The following is a 26,371-nucleotide window of genomic DNA, read 5'->3' on the forward strand; positions in this document are numbered from 1 at the left end:
CATTGTCATTAACACCTAGGACCTGTGTTTGCTAGCCTATGTGTGAAATGTATTAGCATTCATGTCATGACTTCTTGAATTTAAATATCAGTCTTCAAAATTTGTGATCACAGCCTGATAACATGGTAATAGTGTCAAATGTGCTAAAATTTCCACTTGAAATGTTTATCATAACTGCAAATATGATAGGCATAGATATGCAATCAAATGTGCCCTAAATCTAACCCGAATCAAAAACAATATTCCGTTATTTAAAATGGTGAACCAACCAAAGGCTTCATTTCTTATTTACCTGAAGTGATCTGACATCCCTTGTTGATTCACCATCCTCTGCATCTTTTCTCTTAGCACCGGTCCCCAATGCAATCTGACTAGGAGCAAGTCGTCTCAACTGAAAAAAAAAGATAATTATTATCAGTTAATATGCAGTCAGCATGTGGTCTTATTAACCGGTGTGTTGGCTCAGTTGGTAGAGCATCCGTAACGTTGGGGAAGAACAATAGGAAACAAGATGGCGGCATAAACATCGGGCAAGGCTCTTCCGTCTTTTCATAATATTTTTCTTACTTTTTTTTATGAATTCTTGTTTAAAAGAAAAAATGCCTAGTGTAGAAGTGTCGGAAATGAAGTTGTATCCCATGTACATGATTTAGGGCTAGATCTTTTAGAAAGAAAGTATGGCAGCAAGTCCAAATTTCGCACGTGTCCATACTTCGCGGACGGTCATTATCTCACAAACTAGCCAATATCCTTAAAATCTGACATCATCAACGTGAAAAGCGACCTAAAATTACCCTTTGGTGAAAGTTTCTTTAGGAATTCAGTATTCATGAAAATATTGGCAAAAGATCGGCAAATTTGTCACCGCTAGCACTCCTTTTGAAGAAATTTGATATTCTCAACAAGCATCACGATATCACCATTTTGCAAGCAGAAATCATCAAAAATGTGAGTTAAATGTGGTACTAACCAATTCGATAGCATTTTGCCATCAATCTGATATAAATATGTCAGTTTTAAAGCTTGAGTTTTTGTTTAAATCTCCACAAAAGCTTTGGTGCATGAAGTTAGGTCAAGCTTTTTCTGAACGGTTTTCCAGCACAGCCCACAATGGCCGATCGGAATAGAATTTTTAGATCGCGATACCAGCGAAACCCCTTGACCTAGATCTCTTTACATTTTCGTCCATGATTTTATAGTTTACGATCTTGCCGTCAATGTAGTTACTATTTCTTGAATTGGTTTTGTATAAATTATATTTTTTTTTTAAATAAAGCCTGATGAATATTTTTGAAAAGTGCGCGAAGTTTGGAACCCCATCATAGAAATCTTGGGGACGAAAGTTTCAGGTTTTTTGGTGGTAGGCCCTGGCTACACGCAAATGAATAGGATTAGGAAGGAAGACCTGGCTTCGTTGAGAGTAACCTTACGCTAGTAAATGATTTTTACTCTCTAGAAGCCTCCTGGCTAGTGGTAGGTGGGTAAAGATTAGACAGCTGTCTGTTTCGAGGAGTTTTTTAACATTTTTTTTTTTATTTCTCATCGTACACAGACGGCTCGCTATCGTGCAGCCACCATAATGCAAAATCCCCCCGTCGCGTCGGGGCTCTTCAATTTTTGTCTTTAATGAATAAAAAATTGACAATTATTGCGACCAAAATGCAAATTAATATTCCCTCTTGGCATTAATTGCAAAAAAACGGAGAAAAATCAAGTTAAAAGGAACAAAAACAGTGACTTACATGTACCTCGGCTGTCACGCAAATTCACTTCCCCGTTTACAGTAGAGGCGCTGGTCAGAAAATTGGGATCGTCCCAGTTTACAGGGACTGTCTCAGTTTATAAGGATTTCTTCACACAAGAAATCTAGGAATGTTCATTCACCTGTCAAGTGCCGACACCAATCAAGTGTGCTAGTCAATGTAAACATATCAGGTTTCATAACAAGATTATTGGAAGACGGTAAGTCATGAAAAATAGACGGTGAACTGGGGGGAATTGAGGTCACTGAATCTATTTTTAGCACTCTCAATTTCCGTAATTGCTGTCTTTGTCCCGTAGGGGGAAGTGAAAAAAAAACGTCCCCATAAACAAGGACAGTCTCAATTTATCAAGACATGATTTGTCTTGGTTTATGAGGATATCCTTGTTTTCTGGGACAATCCCAATTTTTGGACCAGCGCCTCTACTGGTTTAATCTAGTAGGCTACATAAATGTAAGGCCATTGAGTCCCCTGTATGATGGGGGGACCTAAAGCTACGCACTTTGTTTACAAGCGATGTAAAATATGCCAATTTTTATATTTGAACAAATCATCTTTTAGTTTAACTAATTTGTGGCAAATATTCTAAAGATCCTTAACCAAAAAGAAAATATCACAAAACTCACTAATACGAAGTCGTGTTTTCCGAACACCTCTTGAATTCGCCGCCCGATGTAGAAGGGGTCCTAAACTAAGCTACGCACTCGATTTATCATGCAAAAAAATTGTATTTCCTGTGCCTCGATTTTTTAAATTTGCTCAAATTATGATAGGATAATATAAAATTAAATCGAATGTAACTCCAAAATTCCAAACAATTGTGGGTTTTCTCTGCATTAAGAGATCTACTACAGCCCATGTAGAAAAAAATTGAAAAGGAATCGTTCGTCACACTGCAGTCACAGTTCCACACACAGAGTGCGCATTTGCCATTAAAAACTGCATGTGCGATGAGTGGTGCGTAGCTTTAAATTTAGTTTACAAGCGATGTAAAATATGCCAATTTTTATATTTGAACAAATCATCTTTTAGTTTTACTAATTTGTGGCAAATATTCTAAAGATCCTTAACCAAAAAGAAAATATCACAAAACTCACTAATACGAAGTCGTGTTTTCCGAACACCTCTTGAATTCGCCGCCCGATGTAGAAGGGGTCCTAAATTAAGCTACGCACTCGATTTATCATGCAAAAAAATTGTATTTCCTGTGCCTCAATTTTAAAATTTGCTCAAATTATGATAGGATAATATAAATTAAATCGAATGTAACTCCAAAATTCCAAACAATTGTGGGTTTTCTCTGCATTTAGAGATTTACTGCAGCCCATGTAGAAAAAAATTGAAAAGGAATCGTTCGTCACACTGCAGTCACAGTTCCACACACAGAGTGCGCATTTGCCATTAAAAACTGCATGTGCGATGAGTGGTGCGTAGCTTTAAATTTAATAGGACCCCCGACCAGATACAGATCGCGCTAGAACTTCGGTCTCTGTATTTGGTGAGTGAAGCCAACGGAGTTCAGCTGAACAACCAACATAACAGAGACCGAAGCTTTTGGTCTAGGTAAAGATATGACTAACTTGTCCATGTGTTGAGAAACGGGGCCCCTGTTTCTCCCTGGATCCGCGGCTCCGTGCAGCACAAAGCGCGTTGCCCCCGGCTGCTCGGCGCCTGACCCTTGGCCTTGCTGCCTGCTGGTCTCGCTGACACCGTCCAGCGTCTCTAGACTCTAACTTTACAACTCACGACTTTTTAATATATTTATCATAATATGGAGAACTTACCATCTTGTCACTTCTCTAATTCTTTAGAACAGCTGAAAATACCATTTTCATCATTTAACGTCACTAATTCCAGTTTAATAAACTTTTTTGAAGCGTTTCGAAGGCGTAGGTTCAGTCAAAATTCGAACGGAGCGCGCGCAGCGGCCTATGGAAAGCTCAGTGTTTCCACAGATCTAAAACAAATATTGCTCACGACCATCGGGCAATAATACAGCGAGCCTAAATTTGGTCAAATTGACCAAAATCAGAGAATTTATCATTTGGTGGGGTTTTTTTTCTTTTTTTTTGTTTGTTCACGCTCTCTTTAAAAATAGGAACAAAATTACAAAATGCGAGCGCAGAGCGCGAGCGGAAAATTTTGAGCTATATACCGGTACGTATGTTGTTTAATTGAAATTTTCGGATTACCCGGAATTACCTGGATTTTTTTCATTACCCCACAATTACTTGAAAATGATCCGGATTTCCCAGAATTCGGGTAATTTCCTTCAAAATGGAAACACTGAAAGGTAGACGATATGAAATGACGATTTTTTTTAATAGCTTATTTTGTTTAGGCCCACATTCCACTGAACGGAGACTATTGAAAGAAACCACCGAAATTTGGTGGGGTCTTACAGCGGTCTTCAAGATCACTGAAATTTGTCATATCTGTGGAATGGCTAAGAAAGACCCCTCAAGAACTCTGAAAGACTGATGGATATTTCTCGTCTTAGAGTAGTCCTAGATCTCTCAATGGTCTTTCAGAGATCTTTTATGCAACAGGCCCAAAACGACTATTTCGGCACAATTGGTCAAAAATCATGTCTCCAGTGTTCTTGCTCATCTTTTGGAGAAACAAAGTTTTTTCCTGAATGCTTTTGTGTTTTAATGTGATGCCAAGGGACATGTAAACAAAAGTTAATTTAATTTCAAAGGCAAAATTTAAGCAATAGGGTGCCTAAAGCGATGGGGGAGGGCTGAATTTGGGCTACAGGCTAAAAAGTGCGTGTCGCCAGTAATAATTTTTCATGTTTTTTCATCTTTATTTGAATTTATAAGCACAGAGAAGAAACTTATCATAGCTTTATAAAAACAGCTAAATGTTCCATGAAATATACCAAATTTTTTAACTAACCGTTGTTCAAAAAAATACACCGCTTGAAAATAATTATGTCTCCGGATATCATGAAACCTACGTTACCATTTTTATAATCCACATTCGGCTACGTTATTACAGTGAGAAATACACCACTACATTGTAAACTGTTAAAGCTTTCTGACTTGTCAGTGTATATACTCTATACACAAGAACAATAATCCATAACCTGTGAGATGTTAAGACAAGTTGAGGCACTATACATTATGCCAATAAAGTCACGAGAGTTGGGAAAATGCTATTTGTTATTCAAGGGATAAGTATGTCATGTTTTGCGTTTGATTTCAATTGAGAAATTGGTAACGTAGATTTCACGTTAATTTTATCAGCATAATACGCTCTATATATTTCTTGGTCTTTATACACAATAAACTACTCAGCTTTTAAATCCTCCGTAGGGGTATTGTTGGGGTATGCAAGCTGATTTGTCATCAAGATATGATGTAAAATAAGAAAAAAGTCAGCCATATGACGTTATAAAGATTCGGTTAATTTCACAAAATAGTCATGCACATCCTTGTCCAGATCAGGGGTAGCGGAGTGAAGTTGAGGACGAAGACGCGTATATTTTTTAAAGTATTATCTTATATACAAAGGGCACATTTCTTTCAAAACAAAATACTTTTTCCCTATGGAATTTTTTGGAGTATCACCCTGCCCCCTCCCCTCCTCCCCCGATTCCACATGCCCCTAGAGAAAAGAAAGGAAAAGATACTATTATTATAATTAACATACTTAAAATTTCGAACAAACGAGAAAAGAGAAGGGGCATTGATCAGTAGTAAATATCATGGGCATATACAAAAGTGACACACGGAAGAAAAATTTCACTATGAAAAAAAGAGCTATTATATACGGGGGAAATAAATACATTTTGAAAATGATTATTCAATTTTAAGCTGCACTTGCAGAAGGGAACAGAACGCTAAATACGGAAGTTGACCTGATCGGGCATTGAAAGAACTGGAAGATTGCATGCAGGGGCGACGGAACCGAGGGGGGCAGGGGCACTTGTTAGGTGATTACTATAAAAACAGTCTGTATGACATTGACGCAAACATGATAATCACGTAGCGACATGCAGTCTTTCGGCGACCAAGACTTTGATCTCTTAACAATCAGTTCAAGAATGTCATTCGTAATATTCTCGAACTCGTCCTCAATTGCATACGAATCCGACCTTTAATATACCTGCCAAGATTAACGGGGTCAGCAGAACCCACACAACTGATTACTATTAATTCATAACCAATTAATTAACAACTCTTGAGAGCTCTACTGATATTGTAGACCGAAACGTAAACTTAAACAAACGGACAAGAAATTCTAAAGTAGTAATGGTCAGTCGGGCGTTGAGATTACGAGCTCAGAACATTTGCAAGTTTGATGAACACTCCTGAATTTTGCTCTAAGGAAAGGAGAAATTCGATCTAAAAATGACCGTTTCATCAAATCTGGTATTTATACTAGGCTTATTTTTTTCTGCTCAGCAGTCCTGGGCCTGGGAAGTTAGAGATTTGGGATGGTTTCTTATACGGAACCCAGCGTTTACTGCGATAGAGCCCCGGCCAGGAGGAGTCGGTGGATATGATCTTAGTATAAGCACCTTTACAGCAATCCCTAATACTCTAGATTCAAACTATATTGTACGTGATATAGAAAAACAGTTGGTGGAAGAAGGCGATGTGAGACGATTGAATACAGATGTGTTGGACGGAGGGTTGTTTTGGCCAAATGAGGTTGGACTAGTACCAGGTGAGTGAATGTAAATATATACATGTATATATATAAATAAATAAATATATATATATATATATCATTTTTCCAAGCTTTAATTCCGGCTTTATATAATTATCATATATATACATGTATATGATAACAACAGCAATAACAATATAATCACATATACATCTTCGCACTCACACCCCACATAAAATCCACACTTGTCATTTAAGGTTAAATTTGTTTTTATTGAATATATACATGTATATATGTCTATTTATGTGGACTCCTCCAAACAGGAAATAACCAACACACAGTGAGTCAACTTTGAAAACACAGGGAAAACAATACATGGGTACGGTGTGATGGGTGTATGATAGTTGCTACACAGTGAAACGATTCACACTGTTTGCTAATAATCAACTGACTTTCGAAACTAGGAACTGTGAAATTCATCTATCATAGTGTGTTCACACATCGCCCACGCAGTGAAGATTATAAAAAAAACACGCTGTGTAGAAGGTATCTACTGTGGCTGCATTTGTACGGTACAATGTTTTCACATAGTTCCACACAGTGACCACACTGTGAAGAAAATTGCCTTTCTGTTTCATTTTTCAACACAATGTCATCACAGTGTAAAGGCCTATTTTGCATATATTATTTATACACATGCAATAAACGAAATACTTCCATATTTTGAGGAATAAAAAGTAAATGGCCTCATTTGTTTTTCATTGAAAATGAAATCAAGAATACAATTTCCCTCAAAAATTAAAATAGAAAGTGGCATCCGATTGTCTTTGTTGATAATGATAAGAATAATGATTTACGCACCATAATCATAAATAACGATCAATAGACCAGTTCGTAGTTACTTCATGGACAACTTTGTTCAAATGACCTTTCATTTCTTTCATTATGATAGGCAGATTTCAAAGCAAGATATTACGTAAGCTTGCCTTACATAGCAGGATGAAGAAATTGAATAGACCAGGTGACTAGAATAGCACACCAATGAACGCTTTATGAAGGTATTTGTTGCATTCCTACTTTGAATGCATATCATAGCATGTTGCACAATGTACTCGGCAAACTGTGAAATACCAGTCGTTCGTGGACGCATTGTTGTTTTTTGTGGATGTAAATGGATACCACTATTCAAAAGAATATATGAATAATCAAGACATCAAAGTTGGTGCTTATCTCATTAGATTTTAAACCACCATGTCACTTTAGTACAAATGACCTTCCACTGATCATGCGTAGAATCTTTTGATCATGCGCAGAAAGAAAGTACGAACTGGCTTATTTGGGATAACATAATAAATCCAAGGCGTGCGGCCCCTGCCAGAAAGAAAACACAGGAAGTCAATAAAAATATATACATGTAATACACACAAAGTTTCCAAAAATGCATATAGCATTTCCATTTATTGGAATGTAGGATAAATAGCACTGGGGAGCACTGTCGAGTAAATGTAATGTATTGCTCACGGGGAAACACACATAGATGCCGTAGCCGGTGATCGCCGCCGGCACCCCGAACTTTTGTCACCCAGGCACCTTAGACCACTCGGCCACCACACCCTCCAACGTGTATCAATACTATGTACCACACTGTGTCACATCCACTTAGCCATCCACTGCCACAAATAAGGAACATGTTTTCACACTGTGGTAGGCCTACATAGTGTGTCATTACTGTGAATAATTACACATAGTGACTTAACCATAGAGTGAAACAAGTGTGATGAAACTGTATTTTCTATTAAGTCACCTATGTTAAGTCACAGTGTTGGCACACTGTATACTCATGCACAGAGTGAAAACCTGTCCGGTTAATCGCAGTGGAATGAACATGTGCAACATAGTGTATAAAACAGCGTTGCCAGACACAGTGTTGCGACTGTATTATATTTCTGACAGGGATACATCAGCTTCGATAAAAATATTGTCTCCCCTTTGAATCTATATAGAGTGTACACAAATTCAATAACTAGTACAAAATAAAAAGATAAATCGATATTTGAATGATTAAGTATATATGTAAATAAATTGATTGGTTCAGAATTCTAAATAAACGAACATATTAAATAGCCCTGCTGGAAAGAACACAGTGTCATACAGTGTGATTACAGTGTGATCACAGTGTGATCACAGTGTGGACTTTGTGAAAGTATTATTCACACTGTTAAAATGCTCATGACACTGTGACACCTCGACAGTGTGATTGTTCACAGTGTGTTCACAAGGCCTGCTGTGTGATTTAAACTGTTGAAAACTCAAATTCAATAGTGTGTAGGTGATTTCACAGTGTGTTCACTGACTGTGAACACACTATGGTACAAACTGTGAGACACTGTGTTCTTTCCAATAGGGAGAATACCTTCACAGAAGTTTCTTTGACATCTTAATGCATGCATTGTCACCAACAGCAATGTTTTTTTTAACAAATGAGTTTCCTAGCTTTGCTTGAGAGCTAACGCCTTTCATGCGATTCGACTTGATGTCTTCAGATTCCACATTACACAGACATTTACATGTATTTACAATATCAACATAAACTATAATACATAATTACAAAAATACACACTGTAGCATGTATTTTTTGTATGTACATATACTTAAAATTAGTAAAGAAAAATAGAAAGTGGAGGTATCTACTTGAAAAGCATGGTATATATGATTTTTAGTTTTATTCTTAGTTACAAAATAAAATTTTCCTTGAAACAACAAGGATATTAGAAAGAAAGGACAAGAGAAAACATAAACGTAACTACACTACAACGTTTATTCTCATGTTTACAACAAAGATGATTTCAGTTTGTTTATACTTCATTAAAAAAACATCAAAATAATTATAGTCCAGGATAGAAGAGGCATAACCTTGTTTTTTCATATATACAATATTTTATGATGATTTCTTGTCAATTCGAAGGTGCTGATTACGAATCTGAATGATGCCACTCGTGTAACCTTGAGCATTTTCCGCAAATTGGCAAAATCCAATATGGCCGCCAAAATATGCAAATTACCCATGAAAATCCTAAAATTGTTCACACATTGGCTACGAAATGCATGAAATTGTGTGGCAGGAGTGAAATACTCTCTGAAAAAATAATTTTTGACAAAATATTTATTTTCCTGATATTCAAAATGGCCGCCAAAGGCCCTTGTATATTGTATTATGTACAATATGAATAGAGTAAACTAATTTTCACAAAAATGAGCACTAAACTGCAAAAAATCGAGATGTACGAACGAAGTAATATATGCAAATCATCATTACTAACGAGATATATAATATATTATGTCATATATGGGAACATTTCTGTATTTTGATATCTAAAATAGCCGCCACTCGCCCAAACAGTATTGCGTACAATGGCAATGGGGGCCAAACAATTCAAAGAGTGATCATAAAATTCATATTATTGAGATTAAACGAGTAGAATACTGACTAAAAACATAATTATTAACGAAATATATTATTAATATGCCATGTAAGTGATGAATGTTTTATTTTGATATTCAAAATGGCTGAAAGAGGCCCTAAAAGTATTATGCACAATGAGAAAGAGAAGCAAAGAAATCACAAGAGAGAGCACTAAAATGCATATTATATGTGATAAATTGATGGGATACTTTCTAAAAACATATTTTCTAACGAAATATATCATTCAGGTTTCAAGTTTGTGTTAAATACTGTATTTTGACTTTCAAAATGGCCGCCATAGACATTAACAGTATTATGTACAATGAAAAGTGGGAAACCAATATTCACAAGAGTGAGCACCATAATAGTGATATATGAGTAAAATATTGTCTGAAAGCATAATTTCTATTAAGATATATCATTTATTCTGCCAGTTAGGTGATAAATGCTGTTTTTGGAAAGTCAAAATGGCCGCTACAGACCCTTATGGTATTATGCACAATGTGAATGGGAACAAATTATTTCAACAGAATTTGTTTTTGCTTGAACAAATGGTGATGTATGAGTGAAATATTGTCTGAAAACACGATTTATAACAAAATATATCATACCTTATGTAATTTAGGTGATAAATACTGTATTTCAACATTCAAAATGGCTGCCATATGCCCCTTTTGTGAACATTATTTGTCTCCACTCAAATTGTATACTGTATTATACGATAAGGGCTCATGGTGGCCATTTTCAATTTAAAAATGCAGCATTTATCAACTTAATTACACATGTATGATATATCTCGTAAGAAACCATGGTTAGGCAATATTTCACCCTTTCACAATTCACAATCATATGCAATATTTAGAATCAAGCAAAGCCAAATTCTGACAAAATTATATGTCCCATGTTACAATGTACACAATACGTTAGGACCTATGGCAGCTATTTTTTATTTCAAAGTACAGCATTTATTACCTCCACGAGCAATATGTGATGTATTTAGTTAGAAATCATGTTTAAGACAATATTTTTACTCGTATATCACAGTTATATGCATTTTATGATTCTCACTCTTGTGAAAATCAGTTTCTCCATTCGCATTGTACATGATAGATATAGGCTTATGGCGGCCATTTTGAATGTCAAAATACAGCATTTATCACAATGACATAAATGGCATATTAATGGCAATGATGTTTTTAGTCAGTATTCCACTCGTTTATCTTAATAATATGCATTTTAGTGCTCACTCTTGTCATTTTTTGGCCCCGGCCATTGCATTATACATAATACTCTTGGGCCAGTGGCGGCTATTTTAAATATCAAAATACAGCAATGTCCCCATATATGACATAATATTATATGTCATATATGTCCCCATATATGACATAATATATCTCGTTAGTAATGATGATTTGCATATATTACTTCCTTCATACATCGCGATTTTTTGCGGTTTATGCTAGTTTTTGTGAAAATTTGTTTTCCCTATTCATATTGTATATAATAGAGTATACAATGGTCTATGGCGGCCATTTTGAATATCAGGAAAATAAACGTTTTGTCAAAAAATATTTTTTCAGAGAGTATTTTACTCCTGCCACACGATTTTATGCATTTCATAGCCAATGTGTGGACAATTTAAGGATTTTCATGGGTAATTTGCATATTTTGGCGGCCATATTGGATTTTGCCAATTTGCGGAAAATGCTCAAAGTTACACGAGTGGCATCATCCAGATTCGTAATCAGCACCCTCGAATTGACAAGAAACCATCAAAAAATATTGTATATATAAAAAAACAAGGTTTGGTCAAGTTCCTATGGGGCCTATCCTGGACTATTATGTACATTTATACTATTAACAGCTCAGGTATATACATGTATACTAAGAAAATAAATTAAATACATAACCATAACAAAATGTTACTTAGATTAAACTGAATAGAAAAGGAACACCAGTCCTGTAGAAAGCTTTAAGGATCATAAATGACGGGTACCTAAGTAGAGCATGCTAAATACGAATATGTTAACATACAACTTGTCCCCTCCACTTCATCTCCTTTCGCTTTCTCGCTTTTTCAGTCTAGACCCAATACACTTTTAGAATCATCTGAAACATACACTACACATGTATAGTGTCGTCACTAATCGAGTGTCGCCGTTGGTTTTCGCGGTCACCTTGCCTCTTGACACCCAAAACATAACTTTGATGATTCTTTCCCCTGGGGTCTGTAATACATAGCTTAGCATATATTGTAAAACTTTTTAACGATCGATTGCATTGGCTACATTGTTACGATATATCGCGAAAATCAAGCGTAGGATTAATTTTCTTAGGTGGACTTGACCTTTAATGTGAAGCCAAGGTGAAAGATAAATTTACCTCATGAATGTAGAATACTCAAGATACATGGCATCCACGCGACGCAATACGAAACTGCAATGACCAAGACCGTCCGTATGCCTTAAATACTGACATGTCGTCTTCCTTGATCGTTGTTCTCTGGAGCTTTGTTGTCAGGATGGTTTCAGACAATTCGCTTCTGAATGGCATTTATTTTTCTGACATGTTTGGTTGATGCCTTAAGAATCTGGACACTGGTCAAAAGCACAAGGGCGAATCCGAGTATGACTGGGATATTGTTGATAATCATGAACGATAGTAGACATGGTCGAAGAGAAACTGAAGACCATTCCAAAGATATAAGTATTCGAAGAGAGGAAAACCATAACTTGAACTACGATGATCTTGTTCCTATGTCACCCAATTACGATACCTTAAGGGCTTGACGAAGACGAGATAATGACAAAGGTTCACGGTTAGCAGCGTTCCAAGGATGGGATACAAGATGACCGCCATTGCCGTCGGATTTAGATGGAGCGTGTCAGCCGAAAAAACTTCACGTGTAGTTGAAGAAAGGCGAGAAAGAAATATAGGATGTCTTCCACTGCCAGTGCTTGATAAAGAATGAAATCGATTTCGTTGAACGATTCGCAACGTTATGATGTAAATGAAAAACGAGTTCGAAAGCACAGGAAATAAGCATGCATAAGAATACCGGTGATTTGATTTACAGTGGAATTTCTAATCGGAGAGATCCAACCAATGAAGATGTGGATTTTAAACCTATAGTTCATCAGTTACATTGTACGGTGACGAGTGATTCATCATGTGACAGCTAGAGTAGCTCCTACTGGAGGGGAAAACACAATTTGATGCCAAAATGTAAATGATCTGTACTTTTTAAGAATTCATTTCTGATACATGCGTTTCGCAATAAAAAAGTGACTTTGATGATTATGGAGGGATAATCGAACTCATTCGGATTTACCGCAAACCATCCGACTGCCACAAAGTATTAGATTCTAACCACAGTAAACCTCTTGAACATTTTTCAAACATCTTCCTACGACAGACAGGTTTCTGGATCAAGCGTTCCCTTCTTAACCAAAAACAATTCGATAAAATTTTATGAGAAGATATTCCACAAAAAAAAATAAAATACCCTCTCTGCAATCTTGATATATATATTTTTCCCGCACAACCTCTTCAAGAACGGACTTTGAAAAAAAGCTGAGAAATACTTAATACTACACTGTTGGTCATAAAGGTGGAATAAAATATTTTTGAATAAAAATCGACCGTTTTGTTGGTATTCGAAAGGCTACGCGTAGACAAAGTGGTAATTGAGTGATTACATAATGTTTCCCCATTTCACAGGTGACATTATAACATGAGAAATTTGGATTACGTAATAAATTCTTTGTTGTAGACTATAAAAGCCTATGCATATGATATTCTGTCCATTTCCCTGATTTAGCACTGTGTAGAAGAAGGTTGAATTTTTTCGAGTTCTTTGTACCGTTTGAAATAAAAAAATCGGTAGAGACGTTCCCTGGACTATGCCTGGTCCAACGACAACAGCAGCACGCGAGAGAGTGGTAGCACTGCGACAGGAGGGCTACAAGCAGATCGCAGAAGTCCTAGGGATATCACAGAGTGTAGTCTCTAAGATTCTGAAACGTCAACGTGAGGCGGGGAATGTGCGGCCACGGAAATCTCCAGGACGTCCCAGATTGACCACAAGAAGAGATGATCGCCAACTGTTGATTTTCGGCCGCAGAAACCGGAAATTGCCCACGAGCCGTCTTCGTCGTTTGTGGAGGAGATATCATGGGATCAACGTTTCCCGGTCAACCGTTCATCGCAGATTGCTCCAACATGGTTACCGAGCACGATGGTTGACCAAATGTCCACGCCTGACTGTTCGCCACAGAGTAGCTCGTCTTCTTTGGGCTAGGGAGCACAGAAGGCTTCATCCAGATCATTGGCAACATGAGGTCTTCACGGACGAGAGCCGGTTCATCCTTGACCAAAAGGATGGCAGACAACGAGTTCGTCGATTAGCCGGGGAAAACCTTCGCGATGAATGTATCCACTAGACGAGTTCAGGCGGAGGCGGCTCAGTGATGATATGGGCCGGCATCCATTATGGAAGGAAAACGCCACTCTTGGTTCCGGACGGAAACGTCAACGCCGCCGCCTACAGGGATATCTTGGAGTTCCACTGTCTTCCATATGCAAGACGAGTGTATGGGCACAATTTCTGACTGCAGGATGGCAACGCCAGACCGCACAGGGCCGCTGCAGTAAGGGAATTCCTGGAGGCAGAGGGCGTCGTACAGTTGCCATGGCCAGCTTATTCGCCGGATATGAACCCCATAGAGCATGCATGGGATGCCCTAGGCCGAGCCATCAACGACAGAGAGGTCATTCCTCAAAATCTGCAGGAGTTGGCAGAAGCTCTGAGGGAAGAATGGGATGCTATGTCTGTTGACGTCATCAACAAGCTAGTGGACAGCATGCCACGACGTCTGCATTCGCTGGTTCGTGCCAGGGGTGGACATATCCGATACTAGTGACTGAGTAAGAACAATGACTCAAGTTTGATGCAAATTTGTCCATAAAATCACAAAAAAAGAAGTCATCTGGAAAACTGAGAGATTGAAATTAAATACCTCATGATCCTTTAATTTACTGTCTATTGTCGTCATTGTTGTTCTATGCTCATGACATCCATCGCTTAGGACATAAACTTGTAAAATATCACTGTCAAACGTGTGTAAAAGGCAGAATAATAAAGTAAAGTGGTTATCATGCACCATAAACGCCATAAATCATGTTGTAATAATTAAGCTGTGAAAATTTGGTGAAAAAAAAATATTCCACCTTTATGACCAACAGTGTATTTCGGTTGCTGTATTACAGATATCATTATACATACTTTTTGTCATAATGAAAATTATTCTTTTAACAACCAATAATGGAAGTTAAATATATATCAGAGAAAATTAAAATGAATGCCATAATTGTTATTCCTGTTCGCCCACACTGTAATATCCGGCTGAAATAAGGTTAAAATGAACAGCTATCGAGAGTAGAGCAAACTGTTCAATCAGTGACAAAGCTGTCAAGTTAATGATATAAGCAATCAGAGTATAGCCCTACAAACAAATCCCTTCCAATGTATTACAGGCACGGCGAATATGATCAATGTAAATCATACAACTGGTGACGGAATATGTTTTGTAGACATGCATGCATTTCTTGACGAAAGGGGAAAAATAGATTTCATTGGGATCCTATTGTGGGCTAACATGGAGACTGTAATTGAGAGACGTATTAAGAGATGAAAATCGATAACGTTGATACATTCAATAACTTTTACCTACACTGTAAAACTGCGGTGTTAAAACTGACACCAATTGGTATTGATAGAAGACCACACCCTGAGGTGTTAAACTTACACCCTAGAGATTAAAAATAACACCAAAGAGTGTAATGTAACAACACAAGGTGTTGTATTAACAACTGTAGGTGTAAAACTAACACCACCAATTTAATGCCGGTGTAAAATAACTGATGTGGTCCTCTATGTACACCGGTTAACACCACAGTTTTTGCTGTGTATGTCTTTACAGTTAATATGTCGGAAGTTTAAATCTTTTGAATAAACCTGTATATATAGCCAACTCTATTTTAAGTGAATATCAAATTATGATATCGATGCGTGCGTGCGTCACTGAAGTGACATAATAAAACACCTTCTAAATTCTCAGCTAATGACCGAATAATGTAATAACAATGGTAGAAAATAATCAAAATATATACACACACACACATATATATTATATATATATATATATATATATATATATATTAAATATTGACTTTGACTTTATACAATGATGACGAATCGTCTATGTATTCCACGGTAAGAGATATATTTTTTTTTTCAAGTTGGCTGCTATTATACTCGAGCATTTATTTTGCCTTTATAGTTTGTCACTGCATTTGTTTTTCACTACTTTCTCTTATCCTTAACTTGTATTCATGTCAAAATTTTGTCACATTGCAATGTACTTTAGTGTCATACTACGATTATGTTTATGTATTTTAAATCTATTTTGATTTCACAATAAATACAGAAACTCCTGCAAAAAAAACTTGAAATTGAATAATCTAAAGGTCAAGTCCACCCCAGAAAAATGTTGGTTCAATTAAATAGAGAAAAAAACAAACTATAACGCTGAAAATTTCATCAAAATCGGATGTAAAATCAGAAAGTTATGGCATTTTTAATTTTCGCTTATTTTTCATAAAACAATAATATGCACAACTCAGTGGCATGCAAATGAGACAGTCGATGATGTCCCTCACTCACTATTTATTTTATTTCTTATTGTTTGAATTATACAATATTTCATTATTTACAGATTTTACAATAAGGACCAACTTTACTGAACCATATAGTATTAAATAATGCTAATTTCACATGATCAAGGAGGAATAAAATTGTGTTTAACAGTCATGACAATGAGGAGAAAGTAAGAATATTCCATATTTTATAGAATAAAATACAAAAGAAATAGTGACTGGATGACGTCATCAGTCTCATTTGCATACCGACCAGAATGTGCATATAACTGTTTTGTGAAATTTAGCGAAACTTTAAAATGTCATAACTTTCTTATTTTACATCCGATTTTGATCAAATTTTCAGTGTTATGCTTGTTGGATTTTTCTCTTTTTACTCAAATCAACTATTTTTGGGGGTTGGACTTGTTCTTTAGAATTATATCTGAATTTGAAATATCAGGAAATTGTTTTTTTCAAAATGGTTCATGTTGTAAAATAAGAAAAATACATTACCAAAAACATTCTTAGTTACAACGCTCCAGGAACCTTGATTTAATTCGACTTAGCAGTTTGATAGTTTCTAGTCTGAACTGCAGATTGGTGACGTAATACAAGATCGCGTTCCAACAGGAATTGAGTAATGTCGTGAAGCCAGTCAGTACACGAAACCCGGGCGAGAGCCGTAAGTACCCACCAGCTTCTAGAATGGTTAGACCCCACGGTATCCATGCAATCGAATAGGAGAAGGTGATCAAGAGCATGGTGCGGATGCCTTTGAAACTGTTGAGAGGGCGCTGTTCAACTGCCATCTGGTTGCGGACAGCATTGATTCTGCGAGATTGTTCTAAAGATATGAACATGGTATGAATACTCGTTACGAAGAGCACAGTAAACCCTGTAATCAAGGGGATAACGAAGAGGACCAGGACGCGAGGGTTGAATTCAAGGAGGATCAAGGTATTCATCAACCCGCAATTGTATAACACCGAAACAATTGCGGCAATCACCTGAATGACCACAACCTTTCTTTTCGTTATGTAACGGAAATATTGCAATGGTCTGATGATGAGCACATAGCGACATAAATTGATCGTCATGAGAGTACAGAAGATCTTGTACAAGACGGTTGCTGCTACAACGAGTGAAGTTCCAGACCGATCAAAGGAACTACTTCCTGTCAGTATACAGTTTTGATAATCCGCCATCACAAAATATTGATTCAGAAGACCCGAAATGAAGAAAAGAATATCCTCCACTGCCAAGGTCTGATAAAGGATAGAATCTATTTCGTTGAATACATTGCTGTTTCTCATCAAAATGATGATAAACGAGTTAAGAACTACTGAAATTCCCATCATGAGCCAAGTTGAATAAATCAATATTTCGACGGTAGCAATATTATATCTCTCACAGTATCCATGGTAACGAAACGACTCATTGCTTTCCATCTTGGATTTTTAAAATGAATAGAATTACCTCTGACAATGTCCCTCGCGTTCCCTATCTGCATCTGCAGAGTCTCTGATTATTACAAAAAGATGGATAATTCTCAAGTCATGGTGTATATAAAAAAGTATAGATGCAATGTTGACTCCATTCGTCAAAACGATTCGGATGCCATTCGTTATTCAAGTCTTTCCAAATTCTTAATTTGAATGGATTTTATCCCTATATCTAACACACTATGACAAATACGAGTTGAATCCATTAGCCCATCAGACAACGATTGATACGTGACTATGATTATGAATAAGTTGATGTCCACGGTTAGGCAATTAACGGTAATAAGGCTGTCATTTTTATACCTCTAAAAGGTATTACTATCGAAGCGTACAGAATCAATGAACAACGCAGGTAGAATAAGGAAAATAACAAATTTAGATCGGTGTTCAGACATTTATTGGCCAAGGCTAAGTCACCTCATATATTTACAAAAAGCCACTTGTGATGTCACATAACTAAACAATAAATCGTATTTGTATTTAGAGTATATTCGTCCAAGAATGTCATTCAAGAATATTTATAAAACATGTTTTTGGTTTGAACATAAGATAATTACAGTTGTACTGTAATCATTTTAACCACGTAGATTAAGTCAACCATGTTTGTTCGGTGAAACCAAAAGAAAGGTTTGTCAGATTAGACTGAGCAAAATTTAACGTTGATGCAGACAAACATTACTTTTGGCTTCGTGGATCCTCGGTGTGAGATACCCACTTTGACAGGCGAATACAAAACACATTTTAATGAGACATTCAAATAAAGATCAATTACTATCCCACTGGGGCTGATTGAAACCTCTGAGAGAACTATCATGACTGTCCAGAGCTGTCTTGATCTTGGTCAAAATTCAAAGTTTCTGTAGTCCTACAGAATGATCCTCTATTAAACTTATGGCCTCTCAAGGCATCAGAAGACTTCTGATCAGATGAGGCATATCTTTAGAAGCTTCCGAGAGATCAACGCAAACCTACAAGAACCCATTAAGATGTCGTGAAGATTGTTGGAGGACGACTAAAAGACAAACCTTTAAAGAAAGTACCACTGAACGATCAATGCATTTTAAAGCGTTAAGAAATTATGGAAATCCGAAAGATCACCTAAACGATCAGAGGAATGATCACTGAGGGAGATTGTACACCTCGATAGTCATTTAAAAAAAATCCGTAAAGTAGCGGTGGTCCTTGATAATAATTTCCACATTTATATTGCGTCTTTTATAAAAAAAAAATGCAAAGCTCATTACAATTTGAGGAACAAAGTAGTAGCGATGTAAGAAACATAAACGTTAAAACATAATTATTAAAGTTCAAACCAAGCCGGCAATCTGGCGTTCAAGGGATAGAGTTTGGTAGATTGTTCGTTGTATTTTGAGGGGCAGTGGCTAAACAATTCTCACTAGCCAGCACTGGTTTGATGTGTCCAAAAATGGATTGCTGTGCTGGTTTCTGTCGGGTATGACGGGGAAACAAGATTAGCAGTCTCAAACCTGCACCTTTGGTGTACAGGGGCCAGTGCTCTGTCTTTCAATCTTATGCTCCTCCGTAGAATAGGGAAGTAGGGAGTTCTCAGCGACGTGTGGATGATTTGAAAATAGAATTAAAGTAATTTCAAATGCAAATCGAAGGACAAAGTACAATGAAGAAGTCTTTGTCGAAAATTTGTGAAGCAGAACAGCATTTTTTCTTTTTAATTTGTTTCAGTGCTGACGCCAAAATTGCAAATATGTCATTTGTCCAGAGTCAAAGACCGAACTGCTATTTTTATTCGACAAAGACCTCTTTGTTGCTCTTTGTCATGTCGGGCAATACATTTACTCTGGTCTTGAATCATCCGTGCGTCGCTGAGTGAAAATGCATATAGGAACTAGCCTACAACAAGGAAAGAATGACTACCTGAGGGTAACGGATGTTCATTTATCATTAAACGTTCTGAAGCAATACGATTTACTTCACAACAACCGCTTATTTCTTTGCTTGGTAATATTGGAATTACCATTTACACCATTACATTTTTATGTAGTCCACTGGTGTCGATCCTTGACGTCATACTATTCAAGTGGGGGGTGATACAATAGATCATTCCACCTTGAACAATATATTCACAACACAAATCGACACCCATGTTATGGACAGTATTGTCCTGGGCCTAAATGGTCAGATAAGATATAATAGGTGTTGCACAATTATTGTAAACTGAGTTCATGGTGCAAAAACTTTGTTAGATGAGCTGGAATGGTTTTCTGGTCACTTGGCTTCTAAGATTTAAGCTAGGTTTTTTAAATACTCATTTCCCATGGGTTATACTTGGAAGTAAGCGTTCAGTGGGTAAGGATGTTTAAGCCAGGGATTGTCTCCTGTTTGAACGATCTTTCCAATATATGGTTTCATTTTACAAACGCAGTGGCATGCTCAGATCTTGACATAGGGCATCTGTGCTCTTATCAGAACCATCGGAGTTTGTAAAGATTATAAATTCTCTATGCCAAGACGGTGCAACGAATTCACAAGATAAAAAAACTTCACGCAAGATGTTATGACTTTATAACTTTTCATCACGCTCTTACGAATCTTTGGTAGAAACGAACCATGTCCTTTGGAGGGATATCTGTTGCTATAACGTATTTGTTTGATATCTTTTTCACATTGCCAGTCAGGAGTTTAGTATAATTACCCCAGAAGAAAAAACCTTTTTCATGATGTAGCTTTAAATTGAGCTTTCGAAGGCACAAACCGAAGAAGACATCCTCCCAAGGGAATAATGGAATAGTGACAGCGACGTTGAAAGCGGCTTCGACCACGTCAGTTGTCATGACATACCCATGGCCAACGGGGTAGGGAGGAAAGTGATCATCGGGATAGTATTCTTTGGACAAGAAGAATTTGTTCTTTTTGTCACGCATCACAACCGGTTCCTTGAAGATGTGCCCCAATGTAAAATTAGTGTGGTTTGCATTGCGTATGATCGTGAGAAGGCGTGGTTGAATGACTGAAGTGTCATCATCAATCTTCATGACGAACTTTGCGTGTCTGCAGTGGTTCTTGACCCATTTCAGTCCCATGATTGTCTTACGCGTCAGGTTCAGGTACGAATCAACAAAGGTTTCTTGTACGATGTCCCCATGGTTAGTGGACTCTGTGTCGATATTTTCCTGCAGCTCTGGTTTGCTGGTGAAAGCCAGCAAAAATACCGTCACGACTTGCCCACCGCCAGTGCTTGGCCATGTATCTCTCTTACCGAAGGACCTCCGGATGGCATCACGTTGCTCAAAATTGCTTGGTGCTGATAAGACAAAAAATACAAGAAAGACTTCCATTTTAGTGCCATTCTTGTGAAAACACATCTTCTTTGGATTATGGGTATAGTTGAAGTGATGTTTGTCTATCGGTTCTTGAAAATAATTCAAGGTACTGGCGTTTCTTGTTGGTATTCCTGGTATTCCATGTTTTCCGATGTAACCCATATAACACGAGCAATTGTGTAATTGGTGATTTGTAATGTCAGGGCTGTAAGTCCGTTGTGGATCTCTTTCACAATAACTTAGAAATGATGAGTTCCTTAGATACAAAATTATAAGTGAAGCAGTAACTGCCACGAGTCCGCAAAAAAGACGTCTGATTCTTAAGCGCATGGTAAAAAGATGCCAACGTTAACCTGCCAATATTTCAATGTGATATTCTAATGCCAGTCGTCTACCACGTTAACTTCTCCAACTCCATCACCATCCAGGAAATCGATATCTGCCGTCAGACTGCCGATCACCACAGCAAAGCATTGAAATGTCGGTTCGTTACTTAAATCCAATCTGAATGGATGAAGTCGACGCTTCTCCTTTAATCACCTCACCCTCTTTCGTAACAGCTATACGATTCGTTTTTAATATCATTTTGCACATCGTCTTGCTTTTATAGCTTTATTTTATGTTTTTCCTCATTAAATTTCTTTTAAGATACAAAGTACAGTTTAACATTAATATTAGATAAAATTACAGCCATCATATCAGAATTTCACATCGTGATACTTGATCTTTGTTTGAGGGTGATAAGATTGAGATAACAATAATAATGATAAACGCCTTTATGTATACGGCAGTATATATATATATATATATATATATATATATATATATATATATATATGTATATATATATATGTATATATATATATATATGTAGATATATATATATATACATATGTACACCGTTAACAATGAAAGAAATGAAAATGAGAGAATAATAGATGCGTAGCTTCACCCAAGAGCTGTCATCCATTCTGAATCAAATTCAGAATGGATGACAGGTTCGAGGGAGGTTGAGTGAAGCTACGCATCTATTATTCTCTCATTTTTCGCTTCTTCTATTGTTCATTGTCTAGAGTTGCCACAGGTTGTTTGCATTTGTACAAAAGAGTTGGCAACTCTTGTATTTAAATATGTTGTGAAAGAAATGAATCAAGAGAACAATGGTAGGCGTAGCTTAAATCAAGGTTCCACAGAGCTATACATGTATATATATTACATTCCGCATGTCGGATACAGATGAGACAAAAGAGACAAAGATATAATGCATTGCAGCTCTAACAAAGTTTATTTCCAAGTACTATCCAAATTTTCTACGCAAACCTCGCGTCTTCGTCAGGGATACAAAACTCATAAATGTGAGTTATATTTATGTGAGTTACATAACTTATGTGAGTTCCAAGTACAAGTAGTACATGAATTTTCATTTCTGAAAGCATTTTCTTGCCTTTTAAAAAATGGAATGCTCTAATTACATTTTAAGATACTATATTTTGAATTATTTATTCTGTCATCAGACCTAAAAACACAATTAAGTTAATCTTTAATTCTCTTAGTTAATATTTAATAATCAACACTTGAAAATCTGCAATTAGGCGCACAGCTGCAACATCTGCGTTTCGCTATTCCTATATTGTTACCCTACTCTTTATCCTCCTATACAGTGCGTATCAAAAAAAAGTTTACACTTTGAAAAAATCCTGTAAAATTATGCATTTGTAATATCCTGAAGATTTGTCCACATTTTAACATTGGTACATGTCCATTAAAGCAAATGACGATATAACTGTCGAAAAATATTTCCGCTTGAGTGAGCATCACTTACTTTTGAAAAGTTAGTGAAAAATTATTTGCGCAGAACTTTGAAATAGTTTTGTGAATAAAAGTAGACCTTAATCATAAAGAACACATGGAATGTAGCTAGTAAAATTGATTTGAAGATATCTTCTACCTTGTTTGACTTGTTTCCCTGCCCAAAACACTTCGAAGAGTGCATTTCGCCCCACCCCACTCCCTACACACGGAGGCCATCGTGACGATATTTGCCTTACAATGAGCTGTGATTTACATGGAATGGCTAAAGCTTGATTTACATTTTGTTAATCATTGCTAAGCTTGGGAAAAGTTCTGAGAAACAAGTATTAAATGAAAATGAAATGTAAACCCACTTTCAATGATAAAAATTTAGTGAAAAAATGCAGGAGATGTCTGAAATAAACTTTTGTTCAGGTTCAGTTATGTCTTCAGATCCAGCTGGCACAAATAAGGTAAAAGTGGTGCTTAATAAGTTTAGAAATTTCAATTTGGGTAGCAAAATTGTTACAAAATGCTTGAATGTATCCGTTTTAGTTCAATTAACTAAAAGTGCAAGGGAAATGTATGATAAATCTTTCGCAGGATAAGTTTGATTTCGCCCTTTCCCCGCCCTGCAGCGTGAAAACGAGCATTTCTGCGCAAACAGATTTCTGCGAGCTTTACAGAAATGGACAATGCTCACTCAATTTTAACATTCTGACAAAACTTTTATTTTCATTGGATAGATGAGACCAAAACCAAAGATTATATGTGAAAAAATTACTCACATGTTGTATATTTTTTTATTCCCAGGGCTTTTTCAAAGTGTAAACTTTTTTTTGATACGCACTGTATAATCCATCCTTCATTTCTCCCTCTTTCCTCCTTCCCGCTCTTACCCCCTGCCCCGTTTCTTGCTCCCCCTCTTTCTCATTCTCTTTCTCACTTCATTTTTCTCCCTCTATCTATCCACCTGTTCTCTACTTTCAAATTTCTTCTCACATACCTTTGTTACACAGTAAGAATACTACTTTTCATGCAACGCTATGGACTTTTTTGAACAGCGATTTTACTGTGTAACTTCACTTTAATCTCCCGTTTTCGTATTTCTTTGGTTTTGCTCCTGTTTTTTTTTTGTTTCTGGTATTCTTTGGAGTTTTAAAGTTAACACTTCAATCGACAAGCTTCCTCGACGAAATATTCCTCACATTAGTCAATGCATCTTATTATTTTTTAGTATTTTTTAAAACAACTTTGGAATTAATTCAATAACATGCCCCGTTGGGGTTCCACAATAACTTTCAGTCCTGATTATATTCTTAAACATCTCAATTATAATTCGAACCCAGGGTCCCTGTTTCTGAACACCTTAACCACTAGAGCGCGGGCCAGCCGTGAGGCGAGACCGAGAATAGATGACAGCTCTGAGGGACCTTGAGTGAAGCTACGCATCTATTACTTATTCTCTCATTTTCATTCCTTTCACTATATACATGTATATATACATGTATATATTTGTTTATTTATTTATTCATTCATCATTCATTTTTGCATCAGTATGCGACAAATAGGAATTCACACTCTATAACACAGCATTATTTTTTTACATACACACGCAAAAATAAATCTAAAATATTTATGCTTCATGAACATAGAGAAGATAGGAAAATGTCTTTAAAAATATCAACACAGGAAGGGAGAGGGATAGAAAGGTACAAAGAGAGAGAAAAAGGGACAGAGAGGGGACAGAGAAAGAAAGAGAAAAGGGGAGATTAAAAGGGTCTACACGTCAAGAAACGTTACTATGAAACACATATATTGATACAAACAAACAGGTTTATCATAACCTTTAAGGGCATTTATTATCCCATCTTATAGTAAACCACACTGACCATCGCATTACAATTCTAGTTCCATACATTAAATATCTGTATCCAATGGAACAGGAAAAGGCCATCAAACCTAGGAGATAAAGTCAGGTGGTATACGGAGTAGGGTCTTTTGTTCCACCGATTGATGAATCGGACGGTATACTGATGTGACTCCATTAATATTTTATCAAGCTTTCAGACATCAAATGACTTTATCGTTTATGAGCACTTTTGTTCATATTTACGACATAACAGTCTGTCAATTGCGGGGCAAGAGGGGATACAGTGGATATTGAAGAGCCCCCCCCCCCCTGGCCCCCACCCTTCTCCCTTCAATTATCAGATAGACTACTGGCCAAAAAAAATGAAGAAACCCTTGGTTTTCCGCCTGTAGTAAGGAGAGGGTATAAGCCACATTGGGTATCCTACTGAATGTCAGTGGCCAAGATCAAAATCCAATCTACTTCCAGGAATCATTAATGATCGACATTTTAAAATCAAATGAAGGTCGTTTGAAAAGAAACCCTTTCTCACATCGTATAAGTTGTTCTTGCGCCTCTATCAAAATGAATATCGTAGTTTCGTGGCTATCTCCGTCACAAAAAAGTAAAACCACAACAGCAGTTATAAAAGTGGTATTTTTGTCAGTCATTGAATTTTACATCATAATTTCCATTGAATTTCCATGAGCATAGGCCTGGTCAGATTTTTACATTATCCAGAACTGTTACAAAATTAATAATTCAAGTATATCGATTTGGGGATTTGGGGACCATTTTAACAAAATATTGCAACGTATGCACACTTTAGCCCCCAAAGTTTAGCAAGAAACTGATATTTGCATAGCATTTTATACCATGTATAATTTATTCTTCACTTAATAAAACATTATACTGTACCATATAACTATTTCATATTTTTATAATCAATAAATTAGAAGCAACCTTTGATATTTCTTCTAATTGAGGATCGCTCTTGCTTTATATATATATATATATATATATATATATATATATATACATATACATATGTATATATTATACAGTGGTGCTCAAAAGTTAGTGAACCCCACAAAAAAAATGAACATTATTTAAAGTGTTCTCAAGTTCTGACATGTGTTAGATATTTAATTGTGAAGTCAGGTGATAAAATACCACTTTAATTAGTTTGTTTCTCTGGGCTCGCCGAACATAGTAGTGTTGTTTTCTACATGACTTCATCCAACACTCAGCATGAAGGAGTGCATTTTGTGGTGGGGTTTACCAACTTTTGAGCACAGTTACTGTATATACGCTCAAATTGCTATGTGTAATTCTTGTCTTACAATGTTGAAACTTATTTTTCGCGTTTTCGTTTACTAGAA

The 26,371-nt window shown here is 36.5% G+C and overlaps 3 protein-coding genes across 3 annotated transcripts in view; 1 reads left to right on the forward strand and 2 right to left on the reverse strand.

The window, feature by feature from the left end:
- Window positions 1–3,701, reverse strand: part of LOC121424112 (DNA repair and recombination protein RAD54-like) — a 31,433-nt gene extending 27,732 nt beyond the window's left edge. Inside the window, exons 1-2 of the mRNA XM_041619711.1 lie at window positions 3,548–3,701; window positions 293–391 (exon numbers count right to left, since the gene is read on the reverse strand). Of these exons, the coding sequence (XP_041475645.1) occupies window positions 293–391; window positions 3,548–3,550 (102 nt within the window). The 5' untranslated portion in view covers window positions 3,551–3,701. The remainder of the gene's footprint in view (window positions 1–292; window positions 392–3,547) is intronic.
- Window positions 3,702–5,942: 2,241 nt separating this feature from the next.
- LOC121423942 overlaps window positions 5,943–26,371 on the forward strand; it is a 37,691-nt gene continuing 17,262 nt past the window's right edge. The window contains exon 1 of the mRNA XM_041619492.1: window positions 5,943–6,440. Within this exon, the coding sequence (XP_041475426.1) occupies window positions 6,122–6,440 (319 nt within the window). The 5' untranslated portion in view covers window positions 5,943–6,121. The remainder of the gene's footprint in view (window positions 6,441–26,371) is intronic.
- Window positions 18,431–21,912, reverse strand: LOC121423941 (beta-1,3-galactosyltransferase 5-like). Its single transcript, XM_041619491.1, has one exon. It carries the CDS (start codon window positions 21,674–21,676, stop codon window positions 20,600–20,602), a length of 1,077 nt encoding a protein of 358 aa, XP_041475425.1. The 5' UTR covers window positions 21,677–21,912; the 3' UTR covers window positions 18,431–20,599.

The sequence above is a fragment of the Lytechinus variegatus genome, chromosome 11, assembly GCF_018143015.1.
Source record: "Lytechinus variegatus isolate NC3 chromosome 11, Lvar_3.0, whole genome shotgun sequence".
In the NCBI taxonomy this organism is placed as follows: domain Eukaryota; kingdom Metazoa; phylum Echinodermata; class Echinoidea; order Temnopleuroida; family Toxopneustidae; genus Lytechinus; species Lytechinus variegatus.

Excerpts from the sequence above, each read along its gene's own strand:
- LOC121423941 (XM_041619491.1), bottom strand. The coding sequence starts at position 21,676 with ATGCGCTTAAGAATCAGACGTCTTTTTTGCGGACTCGTGGCAGTTACT.